At 43.8% G+C, this 26,796-nt stretch overlaps 1 protein-coding gene across 1 annotated transcript in view; it reads right to left on the reverse strand.

The window, feature by feature from the left end:
* Positions 1–26,796, reverse strand: part of FHAD1 (forkhead associated phosphopeptide binding domain 1) — a 165,213-nt gene that overhangs the window by 116,717 nt on the left and 21,700 nt on the right. Inside the window, exon 4 of the mRNA XM_055582628.1 lies at positions 15,456–15,662. Coding sequence (XP_055438603.1) covers positions 15,456–15,662 — 207 coding nt within the window. The remainder of the gene's footprint in view (positions 1–15,455; positions 15,663–26,796) is intronic.

Below are 26,796 nucleotides of genomic sequence, written 5' to 3' on the forward strand. Positions count from 1 at the left end.
AGGAACTGACCAAGCTCAGGTGGTGGTGGAGGGGGTGGTTGGATTGGGGTCTGATGAGTTCTTTCCCTCTCTGTTTCTCTCTCCTTTCTTATCACCCATCCCCACCCCTCCCCCTAGACTCCTGGAAGAAAAAGCAACATGCTTTTCAAGTAAGAAGCTAAGTTTAAAGGTTCGCTGCCTGTGTGGGGTCACGTGTCTCTTTCCCCAGACAGGGAGACATAATGAGAAACAGGACAGAAGGCTTCCAAAATAGGAGCACTGGCAGACAGGACTTCCTAGAACTCCAGCTGGACTGCATTCAAGAGGAAGTTTCTCCGCTCGCTTGGGCTCCCAAACCAGTCTTTTAGCGACAGCTTTTCCCAGCCAAGTCAAGAATCCGGTGAATTCCTCCAAAGGCTTTTTTTGGAGTCAGTGAGAGCAGTGTTCAAGGAAATTAAACTCCAATTGTCTGGGGACACCTGGCCCAGCATTTTTTGGGGGGCTTCATCGGGCCTTAGTTGCATCACGCGAGATCTTTTGTTGTTGTGAGTGGACCCTCTGGTTGTGGCGTGTGGGCTCTCTAGGTGTGGCACTCAGGCTTAGTTGCCCCGCAGGATGTGGAATCTTAGTTCCCTGACCAGGGATCAAACCCCAGTCTCCTGCATTGCAAGGTGAATTCTTAACCACTGGACCACCGGGAAGTCCCTGCTTCAGCATTTATAATGACATTGACCCTGGGCTTCCTTGGTGGCTCAGAAGGTAAAGACTCCGTCTGCAATGTGGAAGATTTGGGCTCCATTACTGGGTTGGGAAGATACCCTGGAGAAGGGAATGACTACCCACTCCAGTATTCTTGCCTGGAGAATTTCATGGACAGAGGAGGGTGGCAAGTTACAGTCCATGGGGTCACAGAGCTAGACAAGACTGAGCAACTAACAGCCAGCCTCTAGGCCCTACTGAAACCTGTTTCGGGAATGGACTTGGTGGTGTTCCAGAACTCCGCTACCTTACACATAGATTAAAATTTCTCTCCACTGTGGACACCTCTGTCTCTACCTATGCTCTCTTCTTTTCTCTCCTTTCAGAAGCTGAGATGCATTGCTCCTGCCTGTGCTGACTTCTTCATCCATCCTCTCCCTTCCTCTTCTCTGGGGCTGTCTCACCTCAATCATTCCTATCATTTTTTCCCATTGATTTAATAAAGTTTTAGCAAATGAATGGGCTGAAGGTGGGAAGGGGTAAATTCAAGTGTGTTTTCCCCTCTGCTAGCTAGAAAACAAATCTAGAGACCACAGGTAGTGGTGGAAGAATTTCCTTTCATGCTGGGATGCTCAGGTAGATGTGCCTCCCTGCCCACCTACTGCCAGGGTGCTAAAGGGAGTGGTCATATCTCATGCCTCAAGTGAGAATAGGCCAGAACCCACCCGGCCCTTTGGAAATTTCAGGAGTCTCTCTCCCAATCTCAGTCCATTGCTGTGGGTGGGGCTCAGCCATCAGCCAATCACACTCCTTGGTGCACTGATTGGTGCACTGGTGGGACGAGTGATCCAATCAGAGCCAAGGAGACCCAAGAAAACTTGGCTAGACACCAGGGTCTGGAGTGCCCTGGTTGGACTTAAGAGTACAGCCAGCATGAAGGAGTGGAGACCAGACAGGAAGAGAGAGAAGTTGTTTTTTATTTTCAAAATTGTGGTAAGTAACTTATGTGTATGTGCTCAGACGCTCAGCCGTGTCTGACTCTTTGCAATCCCATGACTGTAGCCTGTCCGGCTCCTCTGTCCATGGGATTTTCCAGGCAACAACACTGGAGTGGGTTGCCATGCCCTCCTCCAGGGGATCATCCCGACCCAGCAATTGAACTCATATCTCTTATGTCTCCTGCAGTGGCAGGAGGGTTATTTACCACTCCAGTTCATCCTAAAGGAGATCAGTCCTGGGTGTTCATTGGAAGGACTGATGTTGAAGCTGGAAGTCCAATATTTTGGCCACCTGATGCGAAGAGCTGACTCATTGGAAAAGACCTTGATGCTGGGAAAGACTGAGGGCAGGAGGAGAAGGGGATGACAGAGGATAAGATGGTTGGATGGCATCACCAACTCAATGGACATGGGTTTGGGTGGACTCCTGGAGTTGGTGATGGACAGGGAGGCCTGGCGTGCTGTGGTTCGTGGGGTCACAAAGAGTCGGACATGACTGAGCAACTGAACTGAACTGAACTGAGCACCACCTGGGAAACCCAAAACTTTTATGAATAGGTTTAATAATAGTGGTTTACATGTGAAGTGAAGTGAAGTCGCTCAGTTGTGTCCGACTCTGTGACCCCATGGACTGTAGCCTACCAGGCTTCTCTGTCCATAGGATTTTCCAGGCAAGAGTGCTGGAGTGGGTTGCCTTTTCCATCTCCAGGGGATCTTCCCCACCCAGGGATCGAACCCAGGTCTCCCGCATTGTGGGCAGACGCTTTACCCTCTGAGCCACCAGAGCTTGATTTTTTTGTTTGTTTTGCTGATTGCCTATGCTTAAGAAGGCAATAGGGAAAATCTTAACAGTGCAGATGATAAAAAAGCATGTTGTGCCTCAGCCATTATAAGTAGCACAAAAATTTGAGGGAACATTTCTCTAGTACTTGAAAACTACTATCTGATGCAGAAAAAAAAAAGTCACGTCACTGATGAATGTGGGAAGTTCCAACGTCTTTCTTTTTTACTTGTATTACTCACAAATGCAAATATATCCAAAATACCCCCAAATATCCACCAGTGCTCAGGTTGGGAACTCTCTTATTCATCAGTTGCAACAAGAAATTGGCTATGGATACAAGGACTCAACAAAAGTCAATGAAAGCATTCTGTGAGACTCAGCTGGCTGTGTGGAATTTACAGGAAAGTGTACTGTATTTCTTGTTATTTGGAAAGAAGGTGTTACACATTCTTGATATCATTAAACCTTATGCTATATGTGTGCATCCTTTACATTTTTCAGAGAGCTGGCTGTTAAACATTTACTAGCCAGTCGCGGTCTGTGCCAGGCACTGAGCTGAACTGTTGGCAAAAGTAGTGTAAGTAAAAAGTTCTTTGATTCTGGGACTGGGACAGGGGAGGGGGGAATACCTGCTAAGCCTGGAGAATCTCGTAACAGCAGAGAATAAAGAAGTGCCCAGAGCAAAAGCATGGGGAGATGCTTAAGGCCATGGCAACCAGCCTGAAAGAGCTCCCAGAGGCCAAGGCTGGAAGAATTTGAGCAACAAAACAGAAAATGAGGGACATCCCTGCTGGTTCAGTGGTTAAGAATCCGCCTTCCAATGCAGAGGACACAGGTTCAATCCCTGGTCGGGAAACTAAGATCCCACATGCCATGGGGTAACTAATCCATGCACAGCAACAGGAGAAACCCTCATGCTGCAATGAAGACCTAGTGCAGGCAAAATAAAAATAAAAAAAGAAAGGATTATGACCCAGAGGGTAAAATATACTAAGTACATGCTGATATGGATATGTGAGTGAGTAAATACATAAAGCAGGGAGAAGAGACCATCTTCCTTACAGAAGAATCTAACACATGTGGATGTTGAGCTTAATTCCCACAGTCTGGAAGGGCCTGGGGGTGGGGGTGACAGGGCAGGGGGAGCAGGCACACTGACCACAGCGTGGAGGAGCCATGGGCTCAAAAGACAGGACAGAGACTACAGAACGGTCACTAGATCTCAGAAGCTCGGGCAGGGGCTACTTGCTGCTGGGCAAATGGCTTTTTTTCTGATGCAGAAGCTGAAGCTCCAGTATTTTGGTCATCTAATGCAACTCACTGGAAAAGTCCCTGATGCTGGGAAAGACTGAGGGCAGAAGGAGAAGAGTGTGTCAGAGGCTGAGATGGCTGGATGGCATCACCAATGCAAGGAACATGAACTTGGGCAAACTCTGGGAGATGGTGAGGGACAGGGAGGCCTGGTGTGCTGCAGCCCATGGAGTCGAAAAAAGTTAGACATGACTGGGCGACTGAACAACAACAACAAATGGCTTTTACCTCAACAGCTCCCAGGACGTCACCATAACTCAAAGTGGGGTAGTAATTCTGTGTCTCCAAGAAAAAGGTAAATTATGTTCGGGATTTTCAATGTGAGAAATCAAGATGATACATTCAGAACACAGAACCACCAAGTTGTACATTACTTTTAGGTTTTAGAACTTAAAAGAGGTCCCAGCACTTCCCTGGGGGGTGCAGGGGTTGAGACTCTGCCTGCCACTGCAGGGGACATGGGTCCGATCCCTGATCCAAGAAGATCCCCGTGCCTCAGGGAAACTAAGCCTGTGGGCCATAAGTACTGAGCCCGTGCTCTGCAACAAAAGAACCCAATGCAACGAGAAGCCCACGAACTGCAACAAAGGGTAGTCCCTGCTTGCCACAACTAGAGAAAGCCTGTGTGTAGCAATGAAGACTCAGTGCAGCCAAAAAACAAAAAGAATTAGGTTCCTTTGAGCTGTTCAGAAAAATCATTCATTTGGATTTTAGGGTTAAAGGAGACCTGATCCATCTAATTTTCCCATTTTTTGGTAAATCTTCAATCTTACAGTTCTTTCTTTCGAGTTCCAATTAGCTTCCTGGTTGGTTCATAAAATGGGAAATAGAATCTAACCAGAAAACAGCTGGGTGTTTGCAAATAGCTTTCACTATCCCTAGACTTGACCTACTTCAATTCAGTCTTGCCCAACTGAGAGACTGAATGCAAGAGTGAATGACCATCGACTAAGTAAAGAGAAGAGAAGCAGCAGTGTGGTTCAAGTTTGGTAAACCAGGGTGTGCTCTGCCAGAGGAGCTAAGAGGCAGCCACGCTGATCCCCAGATTCCTGGCTCAGTCTGGGTCCTGTCTCTCCAGGGTGCTAAGCCTTCCACTTACGCTCCTGTCTCCACCTCCCCCAAGGTCATCCATAGACATCTGGGGATGACACAGTCCTCAAGAGTCCTCCTGTTTGAGTTTTTGCTGAGGACCCTGTGCCTGAGACCATCAGCAGCCCCCTGCCCTCCACTTCACTGGCCATGGGAAGTTGCCTTTGATATGAAACACGTGGTGGTCTCAGGATTTCTCATCCCATCAGCAGGTCCCCACAGGACCTGTAAGAGCACAGTGTAGATGAACTCCTAAGAGGTCAGGTTGGAGATGACAAAGCTTGACTAGCAAGAAGTTTGGTTCTGAAGGGGATCGTGCTCTCTGGTCATTCCCTCTACCACCAGCCAGCTCTTCAACCCCAGGTATAGTAAAGCCACATCCTCCTCAAGGTTGGGCTCTAGTCAAGATCCAAGCCATGCCGAGGAAGATGCTGGCTCTTCCTCTGGAGCTGCCAGTCTGGAGCGTGCTGGTGCTGATGGTGGCCACCTTCCTGCAGGTGCGGCGGCAAGAGTCTGCCAGAGACAGTGAAGCTGACAGAGCAGAGTCAGATTCCTGACCATTGCTTGGGCACCTGGGCCTGAAGCTGCAGCTTTTGGCCTTTTCAGTTACCTAAGCTATTTTTTTTCCCCCTAGGCTAGTTTAAGTTAGTTTTATGATACTTGCAACCAGTAAAATTTTCTGGACAATATGCTTATTGAGACTTTGGCATAAGCGTCACTATGTGCTCTATGTCCTATGAACACTATGGTGAGACTCTATGGTAGTCAGAGTGAAGGCTGTCATAAGTTGTTTGTCATGTTCAAATAAAACCCCACCAGTCTGTAATCATGCACCAAATTTAAACCTATAAAAGTAAAGCAGCAGCCCTGGAGAAGAATGATTTAAGACCAAGGAATCAATAATAAGACAAGTAGTAAAGTGCTGCCTAGAGAAACTTTGAACAAATAAATAGTTCTTCAGCTACAGCAGGCTTTGGACTATAAACCCAAAATTTCTTCTTCAGAAATTACCTAGGGAAGACATTCCACAGTTTTATTTGTTTATTTATTTCTGACCTCACTACTTGGCTTTCAGGATCTTGGTTCCCAGACCAGGGATTGAACCCAGGCCACCAGAATGAAAGTGCCGAGTGCTACCCACTGGACTGCCAGGGGATTCCCAACATTCCACAGTTTTAAAAAAAAACTTTCCAGTTGAAGAAACAGGTAAAACTTACAATATGCAGTAAACTTACAATATGCAGTAAAAATCTTACAATATATATAACTGTTATGTATAATATACTAATATCTAGTATATTTATCAGATATATGTCAATATAATTATACTATTACTATATATGCAAATACATGTATATGTGGATGTATATTTATTTATATTTATTTTTTTATGGCTATGCTGGGTCTTTGTTGCTGCACATGGGCTTTCTCTAGTTGTGAGTGGGCTTCTCATTGTGGTGGCTTCTGTTGTTGCAGAGCATGGGCCCTAGAGCAGATGGGCTTCAGTAGCTGTGCTGCACAGGTTTAAGTGCTGCAAGCAGGCTTTCTCCAATCGCAGCGAGTGGGGGCTACTCTCTAGTTGCAGTACACAGGCTTTTCTTCGTAGTGGCTTCTCTTGTTGCAGAGCATGGGCTCTAGGTGCACAGGCTTCATTAGCTATGGCTTGAAGGCTCTAGAGCCCAGTGGGCTCAGTAGCTGTGGCGCATGGGCTTAGTCGCCCTGAGGTATGTGGGATCTTCCTGGACCAGGGATCGAACCTGTGTTCCCTGCACTGGAAGGCAGATTCTTAACCACTGGACCCCCAGGGAAGTCCTGTTTGTGTAAATTTAGAACCACATATTCCAGTTATTTTTTAAAGAGGTGATGAAAAAGATTGCTCAAAATCTGTTTTTTCAGCTCACCTATTTTTTTATTGTTGTTATTTCTCAGCAAACTAAGTAAGCAATTAACGAGCACAGCTGCCAGCACACAGTGGGGCTTAATCTGACTGAGTTCTTTCTCTCCAGCTTTCCCTCTATTTTTAGTTCTTCTTTCAGAAACCAGTAAAAGAGACCGTACAGAAATCAAGTAAAATAAAAGAGACCATACAGTGCAGTGTTACATGCAGAGGCTAGTAAACATTTTCTGTAGAGCCAGACAGTAAATATTTCCAACTCTGTGTGCCATATGATGTCTTTCCAGTTTACTCTGCAGTTACAGCAGACAACACAGGCAATACGGAAATAAAGGGGGTACTTGTGTTCCGTTTGGCCCTGGGCCATAGTTTGCCAACCTCTAGTTAAAGGGCTTGGGATCTGGCATGAAACAGAATCTCGTCCAGCTTCCCGCTCTGCTCCTTACCATCTGTGTGACCCTGACGAGTCTGCTATTTGTGTGCCTCGTCTGTAAAATAGGGATGAGGACAGCTATTTCTCAGTCTGGTGAGAAGCAGGTGAGACAGAGCACATGGAATGCTTGGAGCACTTCCTGGTCTATAATAAACAAGCATCAAACATTTGCCATCAGGTAGCATCATCATCATCGAAAAAGAAAGAGGGCAACTAAATTTGTCCAGGAGAGACGAGGAAATGAGGGTTCGATCCCTGGGTCGGGAAGATCCCCTGGAGGAGGAAATGGCAACCCGCTCCAGTATTCTTGCCTGAAAAATCCCATGGACAGAGGAGCCTGGCTGGCTACAGTCCATGGGGTCGCAAAAGAGCCAGACATGACTGAGCACATAGGCAGGATGTAGCAGCAATAGCCCCATAACCCTGGTGAAAAATTAGTGAAGCCAAACAAGGAAGCCAGTAACTGAAAATGCATTTTCTTCTATTACCAGTGGCTTTCGCTTTTACCCACATGATGGATCATTCCTTGTCAGGCATGTGAAATTGCAGGTTGAACTGGGAATTGTGAGACCTCCCTTAACCAGCGGGCAGTGGAGGAGCTGCCTGGGCTCACATGGCACCGTGATGCTTCATGCTATTAGAAAAAGCCTCCGAGGGACTCCGGAGAGGTAGCTTTTAATCCTGGCTCTAGATCTCTATGACTGATACCTAACCTTGGGGAAGTCACTGAAACTCTCCCGGGCCTCAGTTTATACAATGATAGGGGTGGTCCCAGGGACCTCTATGAAAAAACTTAAGGGTGAAAGGGGAGCTGTGATTAATGAGAAGCTCCTTGGCAGAAATTAAAAATAGAAGCTCAGAGAGGTACAGTTGCAGTTAGCATTTGAACTTGGGTCCATCAATCCCAAAGCCTTTGCTTCTGATTTTATTCTGCAGAGCTTCCCTATGAAAGCAGCGAGGAATAATGGCCGACAGAGGGCGCTCTTCCCGCTAGACATGACGTCATGACATTGCAGGGACAGAAGACAGTATCCAGGAGCCACATGGGAGAGTCTAGTTGGACTGGGGACAGGGCAGAACAGGCTAAAGGGAAGGCCAGTCACGGGCAATGATAGGGGTGGGAGCTCCTGCCAACGAGCCAACAACACCTTCATGGAACAATTTGACACATTATTTGGGGCACCTTGCTTCCTTTTTTATTCTCGCTATTTCCATCAGTTTTGCCATACTTCAGAACAGAGAAAGACACGATTTATACATTTGGGTGATAAGGGTTTCCTTACTCAGCTACTTTATGAGAACACGGTCACTGTGACTAGAACAGCTTGTTTCTGTACCTCCTTTCCCAGAGTTCAGGAAGCACAAAGAAAGGCAGCTACCAACAAAACGCATGGTATGGCAGGCACACCTGACTTTGTGACTTCAATTTCCCACACCTGGTATTGAGACTGTATATTAATCGGATATATTAAACTGTATATTAAAACGGTTGCTTCAGGGCATTGCAAACGGCCCTGCAGGTTATGTCCTGCACAACCCCAGGCGACGCCGTCTACATGGACTATACTGTGAATGGTGACTGTGGAGTAACACTTTCATGAAAAAGCCGTGATTTACAGAGCATGTTCCTAGGCATATGCTGGCTGCTGATGTACTTTGTCAAATGAGATTTTCTTTGTATTTTTCCATCTTCTGTGTTATTCTATGGATAATTTATCTGTAAATATATCTGTCTGCTATTTGGGGGAGGGCTTGGGAGGTTTCCTTTCCAAAGGAACACTTACAAAGGAAGCATCTTGGCTGCTACATGCTGGTTCACTTGATTCTAACTAAAGTTGAGGGTGGGGACTTCCCTGGCAGTCTAGTGGTTAAGACTCCATGCTTCTAATGCAGGGGATGCAAGTTTGATCCCTGGTCAGGGAACTATTATTAATAATATGATATTACATACCTGCCGTGCAGTGCAGCCAATAAATAAATAAAACTGAGGATTTTCATGTGTTTATCAGGTGCCAGATGCTGGACTCAACAATTTACATACATTGCCCACTTAATACCACAGTTGTTCCGTGTGGTAGGAACTATATTACAGAAATGAGGACCGAGGCTTTGAGAGAAATGACCTGGGTGTGTCCAGTATAAATGCCAGTACAAGAGCAGGGCTGGGATTGCTCTGGAGTCAGCCTGGCCTCGGGCATGTGCCCTAACCACGTGACAGCTGCAAACACATCTGGACTCCTAACCCAACCCGCCCCCCTCCCCAAAGAAATGCTGCCGCAGTTCTCTCTCTTGGTTACGGTCACCACAGAGCCTGAAATAAATGTTCTCACTTGGGAACTCTTTGTCAGGAAAAGAACAGTTCCTATCACACTTAACCTGGGTGATATCAGGGCGGTCCTCCTGGGAAACTACCCTGGGAGTAGACACAGCAACCTCACCTGGGACCTGCCAATCAGTGGGAAACAAGAACATCCAGGAAGCATGATGACTTCAAAGGATTTCTTAGAAAAACTAGACCTTAAAATATTTTCAAAATTTTCTTTATATTTGGCTGTGCTGGGTCTTCATTGCTGTGCATGGGCTTTCTCTAGCTGCGGTGTGTGGGGCTTCTCATTGCAGTGGCTTCTCTTGCTGAAGAGCATGGTCTCTAGTGCTCCCAGGCTTCAGCAACTGTGGCTTGTGGGCTCAACAGTTGTGGCACGCAAGCTTAGCTGCCGCTCAGCATGTGGAATCTTCCCGGACCAGGGATCAAACCCATGTCCCCTGCACTGGCAGGCAGATTCTTAACCACTGGACCACGAGGCAAGTTCTGTATCTCAAAATATTTGATGAGAGATGCTCTTCAATACCTTTACCTTTTCCCCATCTTTCTTTCTCTTCTTTTAAACAGTTCACACTCTGAGTTATCAGCAAGTGGAATTCATAGGAAAATGTTTATCAGTCCATAGGCTGCCCTCAGGTAGGCCTTGCGAAGGACCCCTCCACGAATAACAGCTTAGAGGATGCAAGTTTCTCAACCTGGGACTCACCAGCAGAAAGCGTTTTTGAGAAGATGAGATGGGGGGAGAGTCCTGCAAGGTCACCTGGGCACAGTCAGGGAAACACCTGTGCAGGCAGTCACTGGAGGAACGAAGCAGGGCACAAGCGAGTGTAGAAATGAGAACAGAAAAAGTTCGTGTATATTTGAGTGACCGTGAAAGTATGCTTTGCTCTTTGTGAAAACCAATTAAGGCTACTGCTCCAGCCAGCAACAGACTAAATGGTTTTCTCCCTCCCTTTATTTGCAAGCGGGGATAGAGTTTCATTTGTGCGGACTAGCTGTATGACCCTAGGGAAATTACTTAACCTGTCTGAGTTGTGGATTCCTTGTCTGTAAAATAGGGATCATGGGAGAACCCAAGTCATGGGTTGCTGTGAGCATGAAATGAGGGAAAGCAGGTGAACTGCTCAGCACAGTGCTGTCCACGTCAGCGATTCCTCCTCCTGCCGTACTGGTTTCTCTTCTTACAAAGCATCTTCTTCCTTCTCATCTACTCAAGGTCAGAGATTGTCATCACCGTTTCCCATGCTTGTGTAACAAGCACCTCGTAAAACAAAGTCCCCCTTCCATATCTGTACACCCATGGTCACAACAGTCTTACTTGAAATGGCCAAAAGGTGGAAGCAAATGGCCATGGATGGACAAAAGAACAAACAAAATGTGGTGAATACACACCATGAAACATTATTCAGCCAGAATGAACCTTGAGGACTTCACATTAAGTGAAATAAGATGGTCACAAGAGGAGAAATCAAGTAAGATTCTACGTATAGGAGGTACCTGGAATAGTCAAATTCATAGACACAGAAAGACTGGTGAGATGGGAGGGAGGAAGAGGGAGTGTTTATTTGATGGGTGGAGAGTTTCAGCTTGGGAAGATGAAGAGCTCTGGAGTCGGACGGTGGTGGTGGCTCACAACAGTGTGAATATATTCAATGCTACTGGACTGCACTCTTCAAAAAGGTGAACACGGTAATGTCATATTTCACCACAATTTTGAAAGTTAAAAGGCAAACTGAAAAATGAAGTGCCTCCGAGGTTTCCCGACATTTGGGGTGATAGAAAAGGATGAAAATGTTCTGAAAGCAGGTTGTGGTGATGGCTATACATGTAAATGTACTAAAATTGAACTGGACACTTAAAATGCGTGAAGTTGATGTTATGTAAATTGTACTTCAATGACATTGGACGCTGGTAAGCTAGAGGAGGAAATGGCAGCCCACTCCAATATTCTTGCCTGGAGAATCCCATGGACAGAGGAGCCGGGCCGGCTACAGTCCATGGGGTTGCAAAGCGTCAGATAACACAGAGATTGAGCATGCGCGCACAAAGCTATTAAAAGCAAGCAAACAAACACACACATGCTGTGATCCAGAGGAAACCTTGGGGGATGAAGGATTTGTTCACTGTCTTGATTGTGGTGATGTTTCATAGGTGTACACATATGTCAAAGCCCATCCAGGTACAGATTTAAATGTGTATGTTAATTATATCTCAATAAAGCAGTGTTTTTAAAAGGCAGCACAGTATTCCCTATATAAACGAACTCCTTATGATTTATTAAACAATGCCCCCTTTTGATGAAGATTTAGACTTCAAATTTTATGCCCCTATAAATGATATTTCAATAAATATCTTGGTGTGGAAAAAAAGAAAAAAAAATGCAGATATCATTTGCTGCCTCCTTCTCCCTCTCTCCCACTTCCTCCCACTAAAGGCAAGCCAGAAAGTCAGAATTTCCCAGGGAGGGTGCCTGGGAACCTGTAATTTTACTGAGCATGCCTGAAAATTTCTTGTAATTAAACATGTTAGGGAAATACTGACTCAAACTTCACAAACTTGGATTTTCAGACTTGGGGGTCTGGAATCCCTTTTTCTTTGACTCCTAAACAACTCTATAAGTGTTCCATACAAATGATTCTAAATTTGGGTTTCCCTACTGTTGGGGGTGAGCTTGAGTGAATACATATTTCCAGGCCCCACTCCCAGGGAGGATGTGTATGGTTGCCAGATTTTGCATAAATGAATAAATACATAAATAAAATGTGGGGTGCCAGTCAAATCTGAGTTTCAGACAAACACCAGATAACTTCTTTTAGCATAAGTGGTTCCTTGCAATATCTGGGACACACATGTATAAAAAAAACACCTGTTTTTTAACTGGGCATCCTGTATTTTATCTGGGAACCCTAAGTATGAGTCCTCAGGCCTGGGCTGAGCCTCAGATCTGCACTGTGGGTCTGCTCCCCACATGGTTCTGATGAGGGGATCCCCAGAGCCCGTGTAGAGGATTCTTGATTGGATCAACACATCAGGGTCAGGAGCCCCTCCTCAGGGCGGCCAGAGGACCCCAGTGTATCTCACCAGAGAGCACCTTTAATGCTGGTCCAAGGAGGAAAAGGAGACTGAGCAGCGGTGGAAGAAAACTGCCCCAGATCTGCAAAGCGAACATGATGGATGTGGCGTCACTGCCCCCGAAGCCTGAGGGACGCTGCTGATCTCAGAGTGAGTATTTAGGGCTGCCTATGGGACCCACACCCTAGGAGTCTGTCCAGAGTCTCTGCTGCTGCTGCTGCTGAGTTGCTTCAGTCGTGTCTGACTCTGTGCGACCCCATAGACGGCAGCCCACCAGGCTCTGCCATCCCTGGGATTCTCCAGGCAAGAATACTGGAGTGGGTTGCCATTTTCTTCTCCAATGCATTAAAGTGAAAAGTGAAAGTGAAGTCGCTCAGTCGTGTCCAACTCTCAGCGACCCCACGGACTGCACCCTACCAGGCTCCTGCGTCCATGGGATTCTCCAGGCAAGAGTACTGGAGTGGGGTGCCATTGTTTATTTATATCTAGTCTCATCCCAGAAAGGATTTTACACCTAGGGGGGTCTCAGTCCATGCAGCACTCTTGGTGGCGGGGGTGAGATGAACACACGGTCTCTCTGGGACATGCACGACAGGCGTTTACTGTGTGCTCCCAAGGACCGGGCACTGGGCTGGTGTTTTTGCAGTTATAACCATCTCTTTCAGTCCTTGAGACAAGCCTGCAAAGACATTACTGCCATTGGCCCCATTTGTAGGTGAGGAAATGGAGGTTCTGAGGAGTCCAGTGGCCTGTGCAAGAGCACACTGAGTGGGCCAGTGGCAGAGCTGGGGTTCTGACCCAGGCCCGTGTTGCTAACCACCCTCCATCCTGTCTACCTACTGAGCTTTGATGGGCAAGTTTTCAGTTACGTTCTGATTAACCCGGGGCCATACTTTAGGTCCTGATCCAGGAACATTTCTGATCCAAGATGTGAGGACAGTTACCAGGTGTGGAGTGTCTATTTCCACCAGACACTGATTTTGACTTTTTACACATAGATACTGAAAGGTTATGGTCGTGAGTGGTGAGTTACACTGGGATTCGCTGTTTCCAGAGGAAAGAAATTCAATCTGGGACCAGAGACAAGACTTGATCACTCGGAGCTTTTGTGTAGCAAAGTACATGTACACCCGTGGCTAATTCACATCAATGTATGGCTAAAACCCACCACAATATTGTTAAGTAATCAGCCTCCAATTAAAATAAATTAAACAAACAAAAATATAAAAGGGATAGAGAAAGCTTCTGAAACAGACATCAGAAGGGGACAGAAAGAGTGCCCCCTTGCTAGTTGTTGGCAAGGCATTTTATACCTGTTAGCAAACTGCTAATCAGATAAAAGAAACACCTCGAGACTGAGAGAGCTGCACCAGGCCCCTCTCCTACAACATGCATTTTGAGACAGCATTGGAACAAGGGGAGTCATCTCTGGGCATCAAACCATTGACATAAATCTTGAAGAAAGGCAGATTCCAAAGCAAATACATAGTTTCATTAACATAGCTTAAGAAAAACATTTCCGTAAGAAAAACACATTGGTTAGTTCAAGGTTTGAGAAAAGTTAAGTTCAGGCAGAACCAGGTGTCACCATGAAACACAGGATTAGAAGAAACCTCCTTTAATTTTGTACTGGTGTTCAGCCGCTCAGTTGTGTCTGACTCTGTGATCCCATGGACGGCAGCACGCCAGGTTTCCCTGTCCTTCACCATCTCTGGGAGCTTGCTCAAACTCATTTTCATTGAGTTGGTTATGCCATCCAACCATCTTTATCCTCTGTCGTCCCCTTCTCCTCCTGCCTTCAATCTTTCCCAGCATCAGGGTCTTTTCTAATGAGTCAGTTCTTCACATCAGGTGGCCAAAATATTGCAGTTTCAGCTTCAGCATCAGTCCTTCCAATGAATATTCAGGCTTGATTTCCTTTAGGATTGACTGGTTTGATCTCCTTGCAGTCCAAGGGCCTCTCAAGAGTCTTCTCCAACACCACAGTTCAAAAGCATCAATTCTTCGGTACTCAGCCTTCTTTATCATCCAACTCTCACATCCATACATGACTACTGGAAAAACCATAGCTTTGACTAGAGGGACCTTTGTTGGCAAAGTAATGTCTCTGCTTTTCAATATGCTGTCTAGGTTTGTCATAGCTTTTCCCCCAAGGAGCAAGTGTCTTTTAATTTCATGGGTGCAGTCTCCATCTACAGTGATTTTGGAGCCCAAGAAAATAAAGTTTGTCACTGTTTCCATTGTTTCCCCAACTATCTGCCAGGACGTGATGGGACTGGATGCCATGATCTTAGTTTTTTGAATGCTGAGTTTTAATTTTGTAAAGAGAAGGGAAAAAAACGTCTACCATTTGCAGATTATTTCCTCCTGCTGCTTGGGGACCTCTGGCCTTCCTAACAAGGCTGTTGACCCTTTCTATACTCTCTCAATGCCCTGCACCGTTGATAACACCCAGACCCAAGCATGCAAAGAACCCTGGCCGAGGTCTCAAAGCTAGGAAGTTGTAGAGCGCTGATCTGCCTAAAAATGAAGCATCCATCTCTGCATCTTCAAAAGCACACACCTGCTTTCCATCTCTGCTTGCAAGCTTCACTTTTCAGGAAAATGCACTAGTTACGGGCTGGTTGCTAGGCGACTCTTGCCTGTAATTCTGAGAAATTCCCAGTAGAGGGCGCCAGGATTCGCTCCTCCCTGGGACCCACCGGATGGGTCTGACCTTCACAGAATTGGGTCCTGTGGCTGCCAGGGTGTGTGTAGCTGAGGGCAAAGTGATGCGCTCTGGACAAGCTCCACCTTTGGCCGCATCTGAGCCCCAAGCTGCACAGAAGGTACCTCTGCCACCCAACCCCCACCCCGCAGGGGCCTGGACTTACCGAGGCTGGGTTTTCGATGACCAGTTCGTAGGTGAGCCCTCCAGTCCCGAACCTCAAGAGGTCTCCCGGTAAGAGCTTCACAGCCACGTTCTGAATGTGGCACTCATTGACAAATGTGCCGCTGCGGGAATTGAAGTCCTGGAGAACAAAGCTGCCCTCAGCCTCATTATATTCGATGAGCGCGTGATGGTTGTCGATGTCTGCAGACTGAAACGGAGGAGGGGGGACAGTCAGAGCCAGAAAAGCGGGAATAATGTGGTGGGGCGTAATACTTACTAGTGCTACCGACACTGGGTGTCTCAATGCGCTAATGGCTTCATCTGACTGGACGGTCACTGCAGTCCTCCTTTTAAGGAGGATGCTGAAGTTCAGAGAGGTTACGTGACTCGCCTAAGGCCACACAGCAAGTGAACAGAGGGCCATGGGCTTTGTCTGACACCAGACCCAGAAGAGCTGCCCAAGTTGTTGGACAGGGGAGTCAGGCACCACAGAGAGGCAAGAGGGAACTTGGGGGAACTGGTCAGGAATTGGCCAGTCTGTATTTCTATGATCCCACATGAGTATACTTTGGGTTGTCCCAAATGGCATGACAGCAGAAATGGCCCAACACAAACCAGAAAGGTCAGTTGGCAAGTGACTCAACTATTTACTGCAAGTGTTAAAGTGAAGGGGAGGTCTTATAATCATTATTGTTTTCATTTGTTCTATTCATTTTTAGAATAACACGTTTTTCTTAACAATGCAGAAAATGAGAGCTAGAGAAAAACATAAAGAAGACATTAAAATCACTTAGACTCTTGTTCCCCAGAGGCAGGCACTGTCTGAACACAGCAATTCACATCCTTCCAGGCTTTTTCCTATGTTTACAATCTTTCTATTCATTAAATTTTATTTTCTCATCTTTTTCTTTTTTGTTAATTTATATCCTACTAATTTATTTATTTTTGGCATGGCATATGGGATCTAGTTCCCCCACCAGGGATTGAACCTGCACCCCCTGCATTGGAAGATCAGAATCTTAACCATGGGACCACCAGGAAAATCCCACAACAGGTTTTATAACTACTTTTTAAAAGCTTTGGTTTTCCCATGTGATTAATTATTTCTAGTGCTTCTTAAAAGCTAATCAGAATTTATCTAACCAAAGATGATCTGGTTTTCAGTAGGGGCCCTGGTGTGACCACACTGCCCCCCAAAGAAAGGGATTTCAGACAATGAACTGGCTGTGGGGGCAGAGGGCTCCTATGCAATTTCGATTAAGAGTGAGCAAAACTCAGCACCAAGGAAGAAATATCACATTCCACCCGCCTGGGTGCCCTGGACTATGGGCTGCAGGGCATATGTGAAGTTTTCTGTCTTTTCAGCACACTGCCTATGAGCCATCCACTCCAGCCTGAGACTTCACAATTATTTTCTGTTAATTCTTCTCAGAGTGCCTCACTCAACTTTCATACAGAGTACTTGGACTTAGAAATCTATACTAACATCCCACTTATATTATATATACGTCCCACATCTTCACAATAATCCAAAGGGGCACTGCCTCATTTAAACATTTCCCTGGTGGCTTAGATGGTAAAGAGTACACCTGCAATGCGGGAGACATGGGTTCAATCCCTGGGTGGAGAAGATCCCCTGGAGGAGGGTATGGCAATCCACTCCAGTATTCTTGCCTGGAGAATCCGCATGGACAGAGGGGCCTGGTGGGTTATGGTCCATGGGGTCACAAAGAGTTGGACACGACTGAGCGACTGAGCACAGCACAGATAGTTGATTTACACTGTTGTGTTAGTTTCTGGTGTATAGCAAAGTGATTATATTACACACACACACACACACACACATATAATATATATCCTTTTTCATATTCTTTTTTTTTTTTTAATTGATGCATATTTTCCATTACAGGTTAGTACAAGATACTGAATATAGTTCCCTGTGCTATGCAGTAGGTCTGACAGTTCCTGACTTTTTAGATGAGGAAACTGAGGCACAGAATGATGAAGTGTGCCCACAGTCACCCAGCTCGACTCGCCTGGCTTTGTACCCAGGTTTGCCTGATTCAAATGGCTGTGCCCTTACCCACTTTGCAAATTCCTACCAATCACTTTCACTTTTAAATACTGAATCACAAGAAGACAGCAGGAGTAGCTACATTAATTTCAGATAGAACCAACTAAAGCAAGGAAGGTTATCATGGATAAAGAGAGGTGTTATCTTATGATAATGGGATTGATTCTCTAAGATGAAGTAACAGTCCTTTATTACATGTGCCCAACAATAGAGCATCAAAATATGGGAGACAAAAACTGATAGAACTGCAGGAAGAAACAGACGAATCCATCATGACAGCTAGAGACCGCAGCATCCCTCTATCAGTAATGGGCAGACCCAGCCCTCAGAGAATTAGTAAGAATAAAGTTGAACTGAACAGCACTATCAATCATCTGGATCTAACAGACAGCCACACAACTTCATCCAACAACCAATCACACATCCTTCTCAAGCTCATGTGGAACACTCACCAAATAGACCACATTCTGGGCCACAAAACATCAACAAATGTAAAGAGAATAGAAATTATGCAAAGTATGTGCATACCAGACCACCTGACCTGCCTCTTAAGAAACCTGTATGCAGGTCAGGAAGCAACAGTTAGAACTGGACACGGACAACAGACTGGTTCCAAATCAGGAAAGCAGTACGTCAAGGCTGTATATTGTCACCCTGCTTACTTAACTTCTATGCAGAGTACATCATGAGAAACGCTGGGCTGGAAGAAGCACAAGCTGGAATCAAGATTGCCAGGAGAAATATCAATAACCTCAGATATGCAGATGACACCACCCTTATGGCAGAAAGTGAAGAAGAACTAAAGAGCCTCTTGATGAAAGTGAAAGAAGAGAGTGAAAAAGTTGGCTTAAAGCCCAACATTCAGAAAACTAAGATCATGGCATCCAGTCCCATCACTTCATGGCAAACAGATGGGGAAACAGTGGCAACAGTGGCTAACTTTATTTTTCTGGGCTCCAAAATCACTGCAGATGGTGACTGCAGCCATAAATTAAAAGATGCTTACTCCCTGGAAGGAAAGTTATGACCAACCTAGTTCGGTTCAGTTCAGTCACTCAGTCATGTCTGACTCTTTGCAACCAACCTAGATAGCATATTAAAAAGCAGAGACATTACTTTGCCAACAAAGGTCTGTCTAGTCAAGGCTATGGTTTTTCCAGTGGTCATGTATGGATGTGAGAGTTGGACTACAAAGAAAGCTGAGCACCGAAGAATTGATGCTTTTGAATTGTGGTGTTGGAGAAGACTCTTGAGAGTCCCTTGGACTGTAAGGAGATCCAACCAGTCCATCCTAAAGGAGATCAGTCCTGGGTGTTCATTGGAAGGACTGATGTTGAAACTGAAACTCCAATACTTTGGCCACCTGATGGAAGAGCTGACTCATTTGAAAAGACCCTGATGCTGGGAAAGATTGAGGGCAGGAGGAGAAGGGGACGATGGAGGATGAGATGGTTGGATGGCCTCACCAGCTCAATGGACATGGGTTTGGGTGGACTCTGGGAGTTGGTGATGGACAGGGAGGCCTGGTGTGCTGCGGTTCATGGGGTCGCAAAGAGTCGGACACGACTGAGTGACTGAACTGAAATGAACTGTTTTCAGACCACATTGGAATTAAACTAGAAACCAATACCAGAAAGATAGATGGAAAATCCCCAAATATTTGGAGATTAGACAACACATTTCTAAACAACAGATGGGTCAAAGAGGAAGTCTCATAAGAAATAAAACAAATTATCTTGAGTTAAATGAAAATGAAAATACAACCTATGAATATTTGCAAGATACAGTGACAGCAACTCTTGGAGGGAAATTTATGGCATTGCACGCATATATTAGAAAAGAAGAAAGATCTAAAATCAGTAATATAAGCTTCCACCTTATAAAACTAGAGAAAGAAGACCAATACAAGCCTACCACAAGCAGAAGAAAAAAAAGCAATGAATTAAATAACAATACAGGACAGGAAAATCAAGTGCTTTCTTTAAAAAAAAAAAAATTTAAAAAATGGACAAACCTCTACCAGGATAATCAAGGAAAAAAGAGAGAAGATAGAAATTACTAAAATCAGAAATGAAAGAGAGGCCATGATCCCATGGACAGTGAAGGGATAAAAAAGGAATATTATGAATTCTGAGGGGCTTCCCACGTGGTACAGTGGTAAAGAATCCACCTGCCAATGCAGGAGATGCAAGAGATACGAGTTCCATCTCTGGGTTAGGAAGATCCCCGGAGTAGGAAATGGAAACCACTTTAGTATTCTTGCCTGGAAAAATACCATGGACAGAGGAGTCTGGTAGACTACAGTCCATAGGGTTGCAAAGAGTAAGACATGACTGAGCATGCACGCAATGCATGAATAATTCTATGTCCACACATTTTATAAGTTAATGAAGTGGATCAATTCCTTGAAAGAAACAATCTGCCAAAACTCACACAAACAGAAATAAATACCCTGAATAGACTCATATCTATTAAAGAATTTGAATCAGTAATGAATAACCTTTCAAAATGGAAAGTACCAGACCTGGGTGGGTTCACTGGTAAATTTTACCAAATATTCAGGAAAGATCATGAACTCCTTATTGCCAAATTCAGACTTAAATTGAAGAAAGTAGGGAAAATCACTAGACCATCCAGGTATGACCTAAATCAAATCCCTTATGATTATATAGTGGAAGTGACAAATAGATTCAAGGGATTGGATCTGATAGACAGAGTGCCTAAGAACTATGGATGGAGGTTCGTGACATTGTACAGGAGGCAGGGATCAAGACCATCCCCAAGAAAAAGAAATGCAGAAAGGCAAAATGGTTGTCTGAGGAGGCCTTACAAGTAGCTGAGAAAAGAAGAGAAGCAAAAGGCAAATGAAAAAAGGAAAGATATACCCATTTGAATGCAGAATTACAAAGAATGGTACAGAGAGATAAGAAAGCCTTCCCCAGTGATCAATGCAAAGAAATAGATGAAAACAATAAAATGGGAAAGACTAGAAATCTCTTCAAGAAAATTAGAGATACTAAGTGAACATTTCATGCAAAGATGGGCACAATAAAGGGTAAAAATGGTATGGGCCTAACAGAAGCAGAAGATATTAAGAAGAGGTGGCAAAAATACACAGAACAACTATATGAAAAAGATCTTCATGACCCAGATAACCATGATGGTGTGATCACTGGACTAGAGCCAGATATCCTGGAATGTGAAGTCAAGTTGGCCTTAGGAAGCATCACTATGAACAAAGCTAGTGGAAGTGATGGAATTCCAGTGGAGCTATTTCAAATCCTAAAAGATGATGCTGTGAAAGTGCTGCACTCAACATGCCAGCAAATTTGGAAAACTCGGCAGTGGCCCAGGACTGGAAAAGGTCAGTTTTCATTCCAATCCCAAGGAAGGGCAATGCCAAAGAATGTTCAAACTACAGCACATTTGCACTCATCTCACATACTAGCAAAGTAATGCTCAAGATTCTCCAAGCCAGGCTTCAACAGTACTTGAACCACGAACTTCCAGATGTTCAAGCTGGATTTAGAAAAGGTAGAGGAATCAGATATCAATATGCCAACATCCGTTGGATCATCGAAAAAGCAAGAGTTCCACAAAAACATCTATTTCTGCTTTATTGACTACGCCAAAGCTTTTGATTGTGTGGATCACGACAAACTGTGGGAAATTCTTCAAGAGATGGGAATACCAGACCACCTGACCTGCCTCCTGAGAAATCTGTATGAAGGTCAAGAAGCAACAGTTAGAACTGGACATGGAACAACAGACTGGTTCCAAATTGGGAAAGGCGTATGTCAAGGCTGTATATTGTCACCCTGCTTATTTAACTTATATGCAGAATACATCATGTGAAATGCCAGGCTGGATGAAGCTCAAGCTGGAATCAAGATTGCCAGGAGAAATATCAGTAACCTCAGATATGCAGATGACACCACCGTTATGGCAGAAAGCGAGGAACTAAAGAGCCTCTTGATGAAAGTGAAAGAGGAGAGTGAAGGAGTTGGCTTAAAACTCAACATTCAGAAAACTAAGATCATGGCATCCGGCCCCATCACTTCGTGGCAAATAGATGGGAAAACAATGGAAACAGTGTCAGACTTTATTTTCTTGGGCTCCAAAATCACTGCAGATGGTGACTACAGCCATGAAATTAAGACACTTTCTCCTTGGAAGAAAGCTGTGACCAACCTAAACAGCATATTAAAAAGCAGAGACATTACTTTGCCAACAAAGGTCCGTCTAGTTAAAGGTGTGGTTCTTCCAGTAGCCATGTATGATTGTGAGAGTTGGACCATAAAGAAAGCTGAGCGCCGAAGAATTGATGTTTTTGAACTGTGGTGTTGGAGAAGACTCTTGAGAGTCCCTTGGACTGCAAGGAGATCCAACCAGTCCATTCTAAAGGAGATCAGTCCTGGGTGTTCTTTGGAAGGAATGATGCTAAAGCTGAAACTCCAATACTTTGGCTACCTGATGTGAAGAACTGACTCATTGGAAAAGATCCTGATGCCGGGAAAGATTGAGGGCAGGAGGAGAAGGGTTCGACAGAGGATGAGATGTTTGGATGGCATCACCAACTGGATGGACATGAGTTTGAGCAAGCTCTGGGAGTTGGTGAAGGACAGGGAAGCCTGTCATGTGGCAGTCCATGGGGTCGCAAAGGGTCAGACACGACTGAGTGACTGAACTGAAATGAAGAATTGTATCAGTTCTCTATAATCACTTTTGGAAAATAGAAGAGTGAATACTCCCTAATGCATTCTGTGAGGCCAACCTTACTCTAATACCAAAATCAGATAAAGATATTACAAGACAGGAAAACTGCAGACCAGTCCTTCCTTTCCAGAAAGATCCAAAATCCTCAACAAAATATTAGCAAATTGAACCCAATAACATATAAAAAGAATTATATACCACAATCAAGTGGGATTTATTCCAGGTGTGCAAAGATTTGGAAATCAATGTAATCTATCACATCAATAATGTAAAGAAGAGAAATCACATTGCCTTATCAGTAGATTGAAAAAAGAGCATTTGACAAAATTTAATACCCATTCATAATAAACCTGGGGGTTCCCTCATGGCTCAGATGGTAAAGAATCTGCCTACAACACGGGAGACCTGGGTTTGATCCCTGGGTTGGGAAGATCCCCTGAAGTAGGGCATGGCAGCTCACTCCAGTATTCTTGCCTGGAGAATCCCCATGGGCAGAGAAGCCTGGATGGCTACAGGCCATGCGTTGCAAAGAGCTGGACACGACTGAGCGACTAAGCACAGTACCCATGATAAACCAACAAACTACCACAACTCTTGGCAAATTAGGAATGAAGGGGAACATCCTCAACCTGATAAAGTACATCAATAAAAACCCTAAAAGCTAACACCATACTTAATGGTGAGAAACTAAAAACTTTCCAATTAAAATCAGGAATAAGGCAAAGATGTCCCCTTTCACCACTCATTTTCAACATTGTCTTTTATGTCATAGCTAATGCAATAAGACAAGAAAAGAGAATAAAACATCATAGATTGGGAAGGAAAAAAAATCTTCTTTGGTGAGGTGTCTGTTCAGATCTTTTGCCCATTTTGTAGACTGCATGATTGTTTATGCAGAAAATCCCAAAGAAATGACAAAAAGCCCTCCTGGAACTAATAAGCAATTATAGCAAGGTTTCAGGATACAAGATTAATATGCAAAAGTCAATTGCTATCTTATAAGCCAACAGTGAACAACTGGAATTTGAAATTAAAAACACAATACTGCTTAACATTCAGTTCAGTCGCTTAGTCGTGTCCGACTCTTTGCGACCCCATGAACCGCAGCATACCAGGCCTCCCTGTCCATCACCAACTCCTGGAGTTCACTCAAACTCATGTCCATCGAGTCGGTGATGCCATCCAGCCATCTCATCCTCTGTCGTCCCCTTCTCCTCCTGCCCCCAATCCCTCCCAGCATCAGAGTCTTTTCTAATAAGTCAACGCTTCACACGAGGTGGCCAAAGTACTGGAGTTTCAGCCTGAGCATCAGTCCTTCCAATGAACACCCAGGACTGATCTCCTTTAGGATGGACTGGTTGGATCTTCTTGCAGTCCAAGGGACTCTCAAGAGTCTTCTCCAACACCACAGTTCAAAAGCATCAATTCTTCGGCACTCAGCCTTCTTCACAGTCCAACTCTCACATCCATACATGACCACTGGAAAAACCATAGCCTTGACTAGACGAACCTTTGTTGGCAAAGTAACGTCTCTGCTTTTCAATATGCTATCTAGGTTGGTCATAACTTTCCTTCCAAGGAGTAAGCGTCTTTTAATTTCATGGCTGCAATCATCATCTGCAGTGATTCTGGAGCCCCCCAAAAATAAAGTCTGACAATGTTTCCACTGTTTCCCCATCTATTTTCCATGAAGTGATGGGACCAGATGCCATGATCTTCGTTTTCTGAATGTTGAGCTTTAAGCCAACTTTTTCACTCTCCTCTTTCACTTTCATCAAGAGGCTTTTTAGTTCCTCTTCACTTTCTGCCATAAGGGTGGTGTCATCTGCATATCTGAGGTTATTGATATTTCTCCTGGCAATCTTGATTCCAGCTTGTGCTTCTTCCAGCCCAGCGTTTCTCATGATATACTCTGCATAGAAGTTAAATAAGCAGGGTGACAATATACAGTCTTGATGTACTCCTTTTCCTATTTGGAACCAATCTGTTGTTCCATGTCCAGTTCTAACTGTTGCTTCCTGACCTGCATATAGGTTTCTCAAGAGGCAGGTCAGGTGGTCTGGTATTCCCATCTCTTGAAGAATTTTCCACAGTTTATTGTGATCCAAAGCTTAACATTAACACCCAAAAAAATAAATAAATGCTTAGGAGTAAACCTAAGTATAAATTTTATTCACTAAGTATAAATTTATTTATTCAAATAAAATACTTTGCTATATGAAAAAAAGAGCTATGTGAAGAAAACTGTAAAATGTTGATGAAAGACATCAAAGTAGTTTAAATAAATGAAGAGATATTTCATGTTTATTTGAAATTCCTTAATGACATATGATATTTAACATCTTTTTGTATTCTTATTTTACATCTGTATATCTTTTTCAAAAAATATTTATTTATTTGGCTGTACCCGGTCTTAGTGCAGCATGCGGGATCTAGTTTCTTGACCAAGGATTGAACCCAGACTCCCTACATTGGGAGCCCAGAGTCTTAGCCACTAGATCACCAGGGAAGTCCACGCATATCTTCTTTGGTGAGGTGTCTCTTCAGATCTTTTTCCTAGTTTTAAGTTGGGATGTTTGTTTTCTTATTGACTCATTTATTTATTTATTTTACATTGATTTACAGTGTTATTTACTTTCTGCTATACAGCAAAGTGATTCAGTTATACATATATACAGTCTTTTAAAATATTCTTTTCCATTATGGTTTATTATAGGATGTCGGATATGGTTTCCTGTGCTATATGGTAGGACCTTGTTGTTTATATATTCCATATTTAATAGCTTACATCTGCTAACTCCAACCTTCCACTCCATCCCTCCTCCAACCCCCTCCCTTGGTAACTGCGAGTCTGTTCTCTATATCCACCAAGACTCATTTATTTTGGATACGTGCTTTCAGCATCTTGGAAAAGAATGGAAAAGAATATTTCCAATTGCTTATAGCATCTGTATTCATAATTGCCATAAACTGGAAGCAACCAAGATATCCTTTAAAAGGTAAATGAATACACAAATTATGGTACATCTATACCATGAAATATTAGTGATTAAAAATAAATGAGTTATCAAATCACAAAAAGACATGAAGGAATATTAAATGCATATTGCTTAGAGAAAAAAACCTAGTCTGAGAAGGTTACATACTGTATGATTTCAATTGTATGAAATTCTGGAGAAAGTAAAAATTATAGGGACAGTAAAAAGATCAGTGCTTGCCAGGGGCCCAGGGGCTTGAGGAGAATCGGGGATTTTAGGGCAGTGAAATTATTCTGTATGATACTATAATGGTGGAGACTTGTCACCACACATTTGTCAAAACCAAACAATGTACAACACAAAAAGTGAGTCTTAATGTAAACTGTGGACTTAGTTAACAATAACACATCAATATTGGTTTGTCAATTGTAACAAATGTTCTGCACTGATACAGAATGTGAATAACAGGGGACACTGTGTGTTGGGTGTGGTGGGATATATGGGGACTCTCTGTATTATCTGATCAATTTCCTGTAAACCTGAAACTGTTAGAAAAAAATAAGGCATTAAAACAACATGAAAACACATTACTTCTTTGGAAAATACCACCCATATCATCGTCATCACCATCCCCCTTGATCTTTGTGTCCTATGGACCTTTAGTATTTCCCATGAGTAAGAGAAATTCTGTGTGTTACATTTTGCTTTTCTCTTCCCAGGCTTCACTACTTTCAGTTCCCCAAAAGCTGACAAGCCATTATTAAGAAATCAAAGCAAGCAGGAAGTTTTAAATGACTTCACAAAATTGCGTGAGCCTCTACCACATGTTAAGCAAGGAAAGAGCTTCCTAGTTCTCCCCTATAATATCACTTATTCCCTTTACTTGGAAAATCGCTAAATGCTCCTATTGGACAGAAGTCCTGCTGCTGATGCAGACTGACTGTATAAGCTCCATCTTGTTGAGCTGTCCTACCATGAGATACACTATTATTTATTATTATCATCATCATCATCTAACATATTTTGAGAACTTCCTGTGAACTGGGCACTTTTGAAGCATGTTGTGTGCATTCTTTCATTTAATCTGCATGATAGCCCTATACAAGGGTGCTATTACTAACTCCAATTTAGAGATGAAGAAGCTGAGACTCAAAAGGTGAAGAGGACGGCATTATCTTGATACCAAAACCAGACAAAGATACCACAAGAAAACTACAGACCAATATTTCTTATGAACACTGATATCAAGGTCCTCAACAAAATATGAGCAAACTGAAGCCAACAGTACATTAAAAGGATCATACACTATGACCAGATGGGATTGATTCCTGGAATGAAGAAGTGATGGTTCAACATATGAAAATCAATCCATGTAATATATCACATTAACAGAAAGAAGGAAAAAAAGTGATCATCTCAATTGATGTAAAAAAGCATGTGACAAAATGCAACACTCTTTCCTGATAAAAGCATTCAACAAAAAGGAAATAGAAGGGGATTACTTCAACATAATAAAGGCCAAATATGAAAAGTTCACAGGTGGCATCATACTTAAAGGTGACAGACTGTAAGCT

The sequence above is a fragment of the Bubalus kerabau genome, chromosome 5, assembly GCF_029407905.1.
Source record: "Bubalus kerabau isolate K-KA32 ecotype Philippines breed swamp buffalo chromosome 5, PCC_UOA_SB_1v2, whole genome shotgun sequence".
Lineage (NCBI taxonomy): Eukaryota > Metazoa > Chordata > Mammalia > Artiodactyla > Bovidae > Bubalus > Bubalus kerabau.